Source organism: Vombatus ursinus, unplaced genomic scaffold (assembly GCF_900497805.2).
Source record: "Vombatus ursinus unplaced genomic scaffold, bare-nosed wombat genome assembly UNPS02014817.1, whole genome shotgun sequence".
Classification (NCBI taxonomy): Eukaryota; Metazoa; Chordata; class Mammalia; order Diprotodontia; family Vombatidae; genus Vombatus; species Vombatus ursinus.
This window is the reverse complement of record NW_020954595.1, coordinates 15222151-15235135: the sequence shown is the minus strand read 5'-3', so window position 1 is coordinate 15235135 and position 12985 is coordinate 15222151. Positions and strand designations below refer to the sequence as shown.

The window sequence follows — 12985 nt, the reverse complement described above, 5'->3', positions numbered from 1 at the left end:
CAGACGTCAGATTTAAGACGTCAGAAAGGCCGTCCGAGATGGGAGACCAGAGGTCAGCAGAGAGGCTGGGACTGAGAGTCCTCTGCAGGGAGATGATAATGAAGTCTGTGCATTTTCCGACCAGATGGCCAAGGGAACAGCAGAGAAGGAGGAGAGGGCGTGGGGCAGAGCCTGGGGACATTCTCTAGCTCGATGAACTCTATCTGGAATTCATTCCTCTGGGCATCCTGCCAACATGGCCGCCTAGAAAGCCGCGCTCGATTTCCAGCACTTCTGGGAAGGCGTCTCCCCGAGGTTCCTGAACTACCTGGCCGGGTTCTTCTTCACCCTTCTGGGGAAGCCTCCTAGTTTCTGAGTCTCTCCTCCTCTGCTCCTCTTTCAGAACCGTCGCTTTTCTGAGTCATTTCCTCTCTTTCTGCCGTTCCTTCTCTATCTGTGTCCTCCAGAACCCCAAAGCTCATGATGAAAGGGATGGCTCCAGAGAAACCTTGGAAAACTCCCGTGAACGGATACAGTGTGGAGCAAACAGAACCGGCAGAACAATTTCTATGACAATGGAACCATAAAAACAAACAAGTTCCAAAGCCGGAGGAACCGATTCACACAGCATCCCCAGTGAGGAAGAGGCTGCCCACCTCCTGACAGAGAGGGCGCACGCTTAGGGGACAGCACATGCCATCGCTTTTAGACACAGTCCACATGGAGCTGTTTAGTTCAACTATGCATATGTTCCATGGTTTCCAAGGATTCTAGGGTTTGTCTAGGCAAGGGGGTTAGGTGACTTGCCCAGGGTCACACAGCTAGTAAGTGTTATATGTCTGAGGCCAGATTTGAACTCAGGTCCCCCTGAATCCAGAGCCAGTGCTCTATCCACTGCACCACCTAGTTTTTTTTTTCCCAGTAGGGATGAAGAAGAAATAGATTTTTGTATTTTTTTAACAATATTTGTTTTATAAATAAACAAAACTCTTACTTTTCACTAAATCTGTTATTGAGTAAATTTTAGTTATTTGCTTTTGGGGTATAAAACCCAGATGTTCCAGTTCATCTCCAAAACCTTTGGTACTTCTCTACGGCCTTTAGGATGAAAAAGCACCGAATCGGATAGACTCAAACCTCTGGAACAGGTCCCCTAGACCAGGAGTCTCCCACATGCAGGCCAAAACCACTCAAGACACTTGAGATGCAACAGCAATAATCTGGCTTAAAATCCCTCTGATTATTAAGACCATGCCAAAACTAAAACAGGGAGAAGCACACTGGCCAGCTGTGATTCCCATTGACAAAGAGGAGACGCGAGACAGAGCGTGACACAAGAGGAACTCCTTGGAGATGATGAGAGCTTCCTGACACTGGCGATCCGCTGCACACAGCAAGCCCAGAACACCGCAGAGCCTCCGAGGAGGCAACGTGCCGGTGCCAAACCAGCGGGACGAGAAACTCCAAGTCTAGGCCGACTGCCCCCCATACATCCAGTGGGATGGACAGCCTGCAGAGCCTGTCCCTCAAGTAGGCCCTCAGAGACAGATACCGAAAACAGGTAATGGGACAGGTGGAGGACGGCTGCCACTTCTTCACTTTTTAATGTGACTTTTCTTGATATTTTTAATACAAAAAAGGCATTTCCACATACAAAGTAGATACTGCAAATGAAACTGTGATGCTCTATTCCAAAGTGTTTATAATTCTATAATCAATCCTCACCGCTGCTTTCGGAGCTGTCTATGCCTCATTCTTTTCTCTCCTGTGTATTTTTGGGGTTTTTCTGAGTTTGGTTTTTTTTTTTTTTTTTTGGCTTTTTGGTGAGGCAATCGGGGTTAAGTGACCTGCCTAAGGTCACACAGCTAGTGAGTATCGTGTCTGAGGCCAGATTTGAACCCAGGACCTCCTGACTCCAAGGCCAGGGCTCTATCCACTGCACCACCCAGCTGCCTCTACTCCTGTGTATTTTCAGTAATGTTTCAGTGCCTGTCTTTTTTCCCTTCTTTTGGCATCTCTGTGGCTAGCCCCTCCTCCCGCCAAATCCCACATAAGGCCCTCGTAACCAATAAATAAAGCCAAGCAGAACGAATGGACGTGGACACGGCCACGGCCACGACCCAATAGCACACGTCTCCTTCTGCATCCCACTCATCTCGTCCCTGGCGGCCCAGCTGCTCTCGAGGCCGTCCTCTCAGGCCGTTGGTCATGACGACGCTGATGTCACTGTATGCACCGTTCTCATCGCACTCTCCGTCGGCATCAGCTCAGACAAGTCTTCCGGGGCTCTCAGGCGCCGGCCCTGGCCACTCCTCAGAGTGCGGCAGCATTCCATCACTCCATCACCTCCAGAGACCGTCACCCGGCCGGCCACTCCCCAGGGGCTGGGCGGCCCCTCCCTTTCTAACACTGTGCCACCACAAACAGCTGCTACATATGTCTGATTAGCGGGGGTCCTTTTCCCCCTCCTCTCATCTCTCTGAGGCTTAAGAGGGGCACCATGGAGTCAACGGCAGAGAGGAGGGAAGTACACTTTCGCATCTCTCTTCTGACTGTGCCGTGTGCTGTATGTGTGCGTGTGCACATGGCTACCCACGTCTATGTGCATGAATAGCTACAAGCTGCATACCTAGACAAGCTCTGAAGGATGGACGCAGAGATCCCTCCCCCCACAAGGGAGCACGGTGCAACAGGACCCCATGAGCACGAGCAGGCTCAGACGCTCTGTGAACAAGGGACCCGTGGGAGAAGCAGCATGAAGGAGGCAGTGGACCTGGCCGGCTGGCCGGCCCCACCCAAGGACCGCCCCTCCATGGAAAGAGCAAGCAAAAAAGCACTCCCCACCCCCGCCAGGGGAACCACGTGTCACCAGTTTGAGAGCCATTCCCTCCAATCAGGAGAAAACAGCCATGACAGAGGTGGCGGCGCACATCTGGTCCCCAACTCTACCTGCTGATTATATCCAAGACGAAGATGAAGTCGTCATACTTGAACGTTGACATGTCAGTCCCAAACAAATAGGTTTTTACTTTGAGTTGGACATCCTATAAAAGAAGACATTTCCCAATTAGTTCTGCCAGCCCTCGATGTCACGGGCAAGCCCTCAAATGGGATGGTGTGGAAAGTCAGCGCAAGGGGTCGCCTCTCTGAAGGGACCGCATCCCAGCGTGCTCAGAAAACAAACATGCATGCTTGTGTGCACATGTGTGCGTCTGTGCATGGATGCGCATGTGTGCATAGCCCATGCACGTATGTGCGTGTGTGCGTCCCGGGGTTTCCTCGGTCTAGAGAAGTACACAGGGTGGGGCATCTGTCCTGTGGTCACCAGAAGTCCTGCAGAGCTCCCTGTGGGGGGCACGCCCATGGCTGCAGTGCTGAGGAGGCAGGCCAGGAGCCCGGGCCCTCCTGGCTGACTGTCCGCTCCAACACAACACTTCTCCACAATTTATTATCACCCCAAAATCGACACTGATCCAAAGGGAGGACGTTTAGTTTTTCACACAAGGGGAGTTCTCTATGACCTACAAACGACCCGCCCCCCAACGCACGAAACATCAGAACATCCAAACGATCGTCAGTCATTACTATGACAAAAAGGGCACGCGTCACGTCTTCAGCTCTCCTTAAAAGTCAGCCGCTCCTACTTGAAGCATGACTGAATTTCACAAGAGCGTGGCCCATCCAATTTCTGGCGGGCACCAATCACAGCCACGTCTGGGGGAAACAGAAGGAGAGAGCATCTGAGGACAGCCGGGTCCTCTCCAACGCTCTCTGAATCCCGAGTCTCATGTCTGGCCAACGGGCCCTGGCGCCTGTCCCAAGGCCGACGCCCGGCACTCACCACACCCACATGGACGTGAACAAGAGCCACGCAGGTGCCACAGTCTGAAGGGAAAGACCTGTCCTTCCAAGACGGCGGCCAAATGAATGAAAGCCCTCGGAAGGGCTCCCAAAGGACACTCCCACATCACACACAACAATGCTCCACATAAGGCGACAGCTCTGTCAGTCCCTTCAGCTGCTCCGGCAAAGGAAGGCCAAAGCCCTCTGACAAGAGCTGTGCGACCTCCACCCACCTCACCAAGTGGTGCATGGGGAGCTGGGGACGAGGGGGGCCCATCAGGTACCAGCTGGCCCCTGGGCTCAGGCCGCACAAGTCCCATCCCATGCGCCTGCGTGCATGTGTGAATGAATTGTGTGCAAATGTGCACACATGCGCACGTGTGCACAAACATGTGAGTGTATCTGTGTGCGTGCATGGGCACAAGTGTGCATGTGAATGGGTGAGCGCACACGTGCATGTGAGAATGAATGGGTGCATGTGCAAATGTGCATGCACGTGGGAGTGTGCATGCAACTGTGTGAGCATGCATGTCTGTGTGCACACATCGTGTGAGTGTATGGTGACAGAGGAGCACGTGTATGCAAATGTGCATGTGTGCACAAATGTGTGTACACGTGAATGTGTATGTGCAGGCATCTGTATGCAGATATGCAGATATGAACATGTGTGTACTGGTCTCTGTGGCTGCAAGTGTGCGTACATTTGTGCATGTATGGAAACAGGTGTGTGTGCTTGTGTGTGCATGGAACCCTAGTGACAATGACTCCAGATCCCACAAAAGCACAGGAGAAACAGCAGAGAGGAAAAAAATGTGGCTCAGCCAAAGGCGCCATGGTGATGGGGCTAACGTAACAATCATCACAGCCACAGGAAAAGCACCTACTTCGTGGCAGGCCCCCACTAAGTGCTTTACAATCAGTATGGCATTTGACCCTCATAAGCATCCAGGGAGGGTGCTATTACTATCATATCTATGGTAGAGCTGAAGAAACTGACGCAGGCAGCGGTGAAGGGACCTGCCCATCAGCGGAAAGCCTGGGGAGAGGTCCTGTCTAGGGGTGGCGGGCTCAGCTGTGCGGAGGGGACCAAGGGGGCATCAACGACCGGACAGCAAAACCCAACCCTGGGGCCCAGGAAGAAGCAACCAACGAAGGCCTGAAGCCAGGCAAAAAGACAAAGCGCGAGCGTGCGTCCCCTGAGCGCGGGGCAGCCGCTGCCATCTCTGCTCTCTGGGGGCCTGCCAGGGAACCACCGAGGTGACCGCTGATGCCAGCGAGGCTGCCGGACGCCCGGCCCGAGAGCTCCTGCAGACGCGTCCGCAGAGAGGAGACCAGACCAACGGGCCTCTGCAGGGGGCCCCCGTCGGAGGGGTCCTGCGCGCACACGCACGCACGTGCACGCGCACACGTCAACCCTGACTCAGAATTCTCCCATCTTGGAAAACCAACCTGCCATATTCGTGACAGTCCGTGCTCAAGCTTCTTCCTCACGTAGCTGCGGTCAAAATTGCTCTCCTCAGACCCCGTCGTACCGCCCCCTTCTGAAACAAGAAGACATGAGAGATCCCGGGTGGGCTTCACGCCCCCAGGAGCCGAGAACAGCGAGAACAGCGCTCTCCTCTTCTGGGACGAGGACTCGCCCAGGGCTTTCGCCGGTCGCCTGGCTGTTTCCTACAGAGAAGCCAAACCATAGAACAACAAGGAGGACGACAATAACAAGCGTAACACCAACTGAAAGCCAGCAGGAGGTACCCAGGACATCTCCCCTGATCCCCACAACAACGGGGAGCCACGCCAGGCCACAGTCATGCCGTCTCCGAGTCTGCCCCCGGCAGCTCCTGCTGCCCTGGCCCCTGCCCCACACCCAATGCTCCGTTCCCCCTCTCTGACCCGTCTCTGTGCTGCCTCTTCCCCCCCAACCTCCATCTCTCATCATCCTTCGGCTCACCTCCCAATGCCTCGTGTCTCCTCCTCTGCATTTACTGCTCTCTCTCTCATCTCCTTACCATTTGCTTCCTGTTTGTCCGGGCCCGTCTAGCTCCTACTACAGTGCCTAATCCACAAGAGGCCCCGATGAATGCACGCTAAAGGATGGATGGAGGGAGAGATGGAGGGAGGGAGGGACAGATGGATGGATGGAGGGATGGAGGAGGGAGGGACGGATGGATGGATGGAGGGATGGAGGAGGGAGGGACGTATGGATGGATGGAGGGATGGAGGAGGGAGGGACGGATGGATGGATGGAGGGATGGAGGAGGGAGGGACGGATGGACAGACCGGCATTTATTGTGAACTAAACAACGCGTGCCCTTTGACCCAGAGATGTACCCGCAAAGGGATCAAAGAAAAAGGAGTAGCTAACCAAGTTAAGATGTACAAACATGCTGAAAGAAATGATGGAAGGGACAGTTTCAGAGAAGCCTGAGAAGATCTGTATGAGCTGATGCAAAGTGTTTGCACGAGAACCACAACGTTGGAATAACAAACTACTGTGTAGCAAAACTTCAGAAATCTGATCAACTCAAGGACCACCCACAATTCTACAAGACCAGTGAGGAAGCCTGCTGCCCACTCCTCAGAGAGGTGCAGGAAACACACGTCTGGACGTGGCCAACAGGAGAACTAACTTCACCTGACCCGGTGTGTCTGCTGGGAGGGGCTTGTCTTTTGTTTTTTCTTTAAAATACCGAAGGGGGTGGGAGGAAAAAAAAATGCTTATGACTTGAAAAACAAAATTACATTTAATGTGAACACAGTTACTGGTGATCCTCATGGTGACTGATGGATTGATTGCTATCCCCTGGCTCCAACAGCAGCTCCTGGAAGCGGAGCAGGAAGACAAAGGCCTCAGGCATGGTCCAAGGCCAGGGGAGAGGCCAGGGACATCTCCCAGTGTCTGACGAGCTGCTGTGGGGAAGAAGGTCCCCATCCACCTTCCTCAGTCCCAGAACAGAACAGGACCTACCCGGGGAGTGTGGAGAGAGGTAGCTTTAACATGACATAAGGAAAATGCCAGCATTAACATCTAACCACACCAGGAATGGGGAAGGTGAGGGACACAGCATAGAGGGTTCTGGACCACATGCCCACCGAGGTCCCTCCAGTTGGCCTGAGATGGAGCTGCGTGTTGGCCAGCCCAGGGCTCAACACAGCTGGGCACTGAGGGGGGAGGCAAGGGGAGGAAAGGGGTCCTGCCTATCCAGCAGGGGATGCTCCACTCAGCACAGGCAGAAGGAACAGCTACACCGCCCGAAGTACAGGACCTCCCTGCTCTCCCCCTGCGGTGGAAGAAGGACAAACAGCCCGTGTCTGAGACTCGTGCCCAACAAGCTTGAAGATGCAGTCCAACGTGATGAAAGGCACACAGACAGGCAGGTACTGAGTGGACAGAGGACGAGGAGGCCCCGCCTGGCCCCTGGGAGAGACAGGATGGCACAGACGTGATGATGGGACAGATCCGTGAGATCCTGGTCAGGCATGAAGAGGAGGAGCAGAGCCAGCCCCTGGGCCAGAGCAAGGAGGCATGGCAGCAGCACAACTTCCTGCCCTTACACGGGTGGGCACGGGACAAAGGGACATCATAGGGCAAGAGCAGCCAGAGGCCCGTGTAGAAGGCCTTGAATGACAAGCTAAGAGGCTCAGACTCGACATGGAAGGCCAATCTAGAAGTGACATGATATGGACAGGAGGTGGGAAGAGGAGAGGAGGGGGACAGGCTGGAAAGTGACTGGGGTGGGTCAGGGAAGAGGAAGCAGCCAAAGAAAAGGGGTCAGGGAAGACACAGACTAACCAGGGCATGGGGAGGGGGCGTCAAAGAGCTCCCTCCGGCTCTCCAAGTCAAGGCTTGAAGAGGAGAAAAACTTCCGGGGAAAGATGCTCAGTGCGGCCTCAGGCAGATCAAATTTAGGGGCCCAGCAGACACCAGGGAGAATGAGAACAGAAGCCACAGATGTGAGGTTAGAGCATAGAAGCTGGCCGCACCAAGGGCAGAACCGGGGGTGCCAACGCTTAGCCCGCAAGAGGAGGGAATGCAGAGGGAGAGAAAAGGCCCACAGAAGGAGGCCACAAAGCTCTGAAAGCACCAGCCACAGGGAGGGACCCTGGGCCAGGTCACTGAGGCAAGGCCAAGAGAGAGGGACAGACACCACAGAGACATCTGGGCAGAGAGAGGTGCCCGTGGGCTGAATCACCAGGAAGTAAAACCTCTGGAGGAAAGAAGCAACAGCTTAAAAGAGAAAGTCGTAGCCTCCCCCAAGAAACGGAATCTCTGAAAATCAGGAAAGACTCCGTGAGACAGCAAGAAATATGAGAACAAGATGAAACTGAAAAAATCCTGGACACTATAAACGATAAATCACAAATGAAAACTACCCAAAGTCATCAGAACCAGAGGCCAAGGCAGAGACAGACAGAACTCCCTGAAACCTTGAAAGGAACCCCCAAAAGGAAAAAGTCTTAGGAATGTCCTAGCTCAAATCTATGACTCCCATGTTAAAGTAAAAATATCGCAAACATCTAGAAAGCAGCAGTTCAAGTAGAGTCAGGATCCCAGGAGACCAGGTAGCTTCCACTATGAGAGAGAGGAAATCCTGGAATACAATGTTGCAAAAGGTAAAAGATAGAGGCTCATGACCAAGAATAATTTAATCTGCAAAGCCAAGTATATTCCTATGGAGGGAAAAAATGACCTTGAGTAGAAGAGAGGACTTTCATGCTTTTCTGATGAAAAAGCAAGAGTGCCTAGGATCTTTGAAATGCAAACACACACAAGAGTTCAGAGTAGCCTGGAGAGGTTGATCTACTTGAGCAATTGGAAGGACCTGCCAGATGATGTAGTGCTAACATTTTAATAGGAAGAAAAGAAACCGGGGCCCTCAGAACCATGACGTCTTCAAATGATACTGAAGGAGCTATGAAGACAAGCGTGAGTCCTGGGGTGGATTTGTTTGTTCTGAGTTTGGAGGTGGAATCTAATACTTCTCATAATTGCGGTGAGTGAGAAGAGAAGTGTAACAACATGGAGGACGGGGCGGCAGACAGGGCATCAGGTGACCCTCCCTCTTATCTAAAAGGACAAAGGAGAGGTGGACACACTCACGTCCCCCCTACACACACACACACACACACACACACACACACACACCCTCATACCCCTGAATTTGGTACAGAAACACACCAAACTTCCCAAGGAAACAAGCAGAGATGGAGAGGGAGAGGAAACAAAACATGACAAGTGTTGAGCAAAACAACCTTGCTGAAGACCCCTGATGGGAAGATTAAAAGGCAAAAAAAGAAAAAAGAAAAGCACACGCTTGGAGCCAAAGGGTAACCCTGCGGTCTCTGCGCAGCTACTAGCTGATGTGGGCAGCAGTGGGCAAGCCATCCGCCTGCATGCAAAGCCAGACCCCAGGACCCTGAGCAGAGCAGGGCCAAGCCTGCCCCCAGGGGCATCATCGAGTACAAGGCTAACACCACTAGGCCCAAGAACTGGGCTCAGGTTCAGAGAGCAAGGCCAGTCCCAGGGAGGCAGTGGCTGGCAGGACTGGGGGCCCAGCAGCCTGGGCTCTCTGGCCTGCCTCTGCCCTGCCCCAGGAGCCCAGGACCCAAGGGCACGGAGAAGAGCCACAAAAGAATCTTACCGGCCACCCTGGTCGTGTCCTCACTGTCATGTGCTTCATGCCACTCCATGGTCCTGTAATAGCTGAGCATGACTTCCCACAGGGCTTTGCAGAGGTCAGCCAGGCATGGAATGTAGCTGTCTGTCGTTACGTGCTGCAGAAGGAAACTCCCATGAGAACCAGCAAGACCCGAATTTAGGGAGGTGGTGCTGCTGAGGGCTCACTACAATTCATATGTGGAACCCCAGAGAGCGCACTGAGGCCTAAGAACAATTCTAAATATAGATTATTTTAAGAATAATTATGAATGCACTCTTACTGGAGGTGTTTTCCTTCGCGTATGTCATTTTTAAAAAAATATCACTTAATCCCTAAGCTGTCTATTCAGAAGGAACTTCCTCCCACCCTCTTGCCATCTCTCCTTTAAGGGGGCCACTGACCTCCTTCCTATTCTGTTCACCCCGGACACACACGAAAACTGAGAAAGGTGACAGGGCTTAAGACCTGAAAGAAATTTTAGAGATCGGTGAATCCAGGCCCTCATTTTAGAGACAGGGAAACTGAGGCCCAGAAAGGTTAATGCATAGAATTTCAGCCCAGCCTCTGTCACCCCAAGCACTGGCTCTCACACAGAGTCAGACAAAGGCCCGAGCCCCATAAAAGGACTCACCTCCCTGAGCTCAAGAATCACCGGCTTAGCTAAAAGGTCTAGTCCAGAAAGGAATTTCTGATAACCTTTGGTAGACTGTATGGTGATGATGCAAATAAATTCAGTCTAATTAATCCTCACCCTTCCTTCCAGGTAGATAAGAGGCAGGCCCCATGATCCTACTTTCATCAAAGAACAAATCACAAGAGAGGGCACAAATAAGCATGCCACCAACGTCAGAGGCAGTTATCTCTCTTCCACTTGTCATGGATTAACAGACCAGAAAATGAAACTTCAGGCCACAAGCAGCACTGCCACGCTCTGGGCTGCCACTGAAGAGCCCCCTGCCTCAGGACTGACCAGCTCTAATTCCCTGCGTTTCTTCATCAGACCAATACGGGGTGATGCCAAGCCCCCTCAGGAGGTGCATGTAGAGGGCTCTGAGGTTTTTTCAAATAAATTTTTATTTAGTTCATTAAATACTTCCCAATTATATGTAAAAAAAAATATTTAACATTCATTTTTAAAAATTTTGAGTTCCAAATTCTCTCCCTCCCCCACCCTTTGAGAAAAACAATATATCAACTATACATGTGAAGTCCTGTAAAACATACTTCCATATCAGCCATGTTTCAAAAGAACACACACACACACACAATTTTAAAAAACAAGAAAAATAAAGAAAATTTAAAAAGTTCCCTCCACTTAGCACTCAGAATCCATTAGTTCTCTCCGGAGGTAGACTATTTGTCATCATGGGTCCTTTGGAATCACCTTAGATCACAGTTGTGATCAGAGTATCTGAGTCTCTCATGGTTGTTCACCATTACAATGTTGCTGTTACTATGTACAACATTCTCCTGGCTCTGCTCACTTCACTTTGCATCAGTTCACGTAAGTCTTTCCAGGTCTTTCTGAGAGCATCCTGCTCATCAATTCTTATAGCACAATAGTATTCCACCCCAGCCCCATGCCACAGCCTGTTCAGCCGTTCTCCAATGGATAGGCATTCCTAGAGGGCTCTGGTTTAAGAAGCATGAGCTCACAAGACATACTGAGGTTGAGGTCTCAGAGAAGAACATGGCGGGGAGACAGACACATTTAGGAAGTCATCTTCCGTTTCAGAAAACAATCATGGAAAGACTCCTAGGTTAGAACCCCATGGAACAGAGGCTCTGTCTGCAATTTATGGTGCTAGCTTTTGTCATTACATTTTACTTAAATGTCAAACTTACAAAAAATTACAAAGGCTACCAATGCCTAGGTCAAGACCCCAAAGGCCATCTTGGCCATCTCAATGTGCAAGGAAAACCAGGCTGAAGAGAAATGAAAAAAGACCCAGGATAGGGACCCACAGGAGAACCCAAGGCTTTTGTCTTCTCCAGGTTCCAAGCCCGTGATAAGCACCTGGCAAGGCCAAAGCCTCAGAAAACACTGCAGCTGCCATGACCACTCTCACAGGCGGGGGTCAAAACCCTACAAGAAACTTGCCAAGAACGAGCCATTCAAGGAAAATAAGGCAACGTCTCCATTCTGAGAAAGAGGAAGCAGGAAACGCCACGGGCATCCTCATCCTCAGGCAACTATGTCTGGCACCATCCATCGGAATGAAAAGCCTCCCTGCTGCCTCCTAGGCGCGCAGAGCTGGACCATCACAGACAGGCCACTGAGTCCAGTCCTCATTCTCAAAGAAGGAAACTGAGACTCAAAGACAAAGGTCACGGGTCTGCATCACATAATGTTCTCAGCTGGCCTCGAGTGGGACCAGCAGAAACCATAAAGACAGGCTACGAGCGCGTCCGTGCACCAATGAACAAACAAACAACATGGCGGGACCTGAGAACAACCAACAGAGGGTGCAGGCAGTCCTGAAGCAGAAAGAAAGAAGCTGCAGTGCACAGACCATCCACCTCCCTCCACTCCCTAAATCTTCCTCCACCCACTGCCCTGGGCTTCCAGTCCTGGGCCCTTTTCCAAACAAGGGCCCCTTCTAAAAATTATATTCAGTAAAGGGCACTGGAAAGAAAGACTAAAAATTCACCGGAAACTAAATAATCTTAACCTAAAGAATAAGTGGGTCAAAGAATAAATCATAGAAACAATCAATAACTTCATTACAGAATGACAACAATGAGATACCATACCAACAACAACAGCCTAACACCCAAAGCAGCACTTGGGGAAATGTAGATCTCTAAATGCTGACATCAATAAAACAGGGAGAGAGCGGATCAATGCATTGGCTATGCAACTAAAAAAAACTAGAAAAAACAAATCCAAAATCCCCAATTAAACACCAAATTCCAAAAACTAAAGGTGAGATTAATAAAACTGAAAGAAAACTATTGAGCTAAGAAATAAAACTAGGAGCTGGTTTTAGGAAAAAACCAATGAGATAAACCACTGGTACTTCATTTTAAAAAAAAGGAAGAAGAAAACCAAATTATACCAGTATCAAAAAACGAAAAGGGTGAATTCACCACCAATGAAGAGGAAATTAAAGCAATTATGAGGAATTATTTTGCCCAATTACTTGCCAAAATCTGACAATCTAAGCAAAATCGATAAATATTTACAAAAATATAAATTAATACAAGAGGAAACAGAATACTTAAATAACCCCACCTTAGACAAAGAAATTGGACAAGCCACCAATGAACTCCCTAAGAAAAAATCCCCGGGGCCAGATGGGTTCACAAGTGAATTCTACTCAACGTTTAAAGATCAACTAATTCCAATACTACATAAACTATCTGGAAAAATGGGCAAAGAAAGAATCCTACCAAATTCTTTTTATAATACCTAAACCAGGAAGAGCTAAAACAGAGAAAGAAAACTATAAACCAATTTCCCTAGTGAATATCGATACAAAAATTTTAAATAAAATACTAAAGAG

General features: G+C 50.5%; 1 protein-coding gene across 1 annotated transcript in view; it reads right to left on the bottom strand.

Annotated features, from left to right (window-relative positions):
• VPS50 (VPS50, EARP/GARPII complex subunit) overlaps window positions 1–12985 on the bottom strand; it is a 44934-nt gene that overhangs the window by 19527 nt on the left and 12422 nt on the right. Inside the window, exons 11-13 of the mRNA XM_027835923.1 lie at window positions 9462–9594; window positions 5272–5363; window positions 2929–3023 (exon numbers count right to left, since the gene is read on the bottom strand). Of these exons, the coding sequence (XP_027691724.1) occupies window positions 2929–3023; window positions 5272–5363; window positions 9462–9594 (320 nt within the window). The remainder of the gene's footprint in view (window positions 1–2928; window positions 3024–5271; window positions 5364–9461; window positions 9595–12985) is intronic.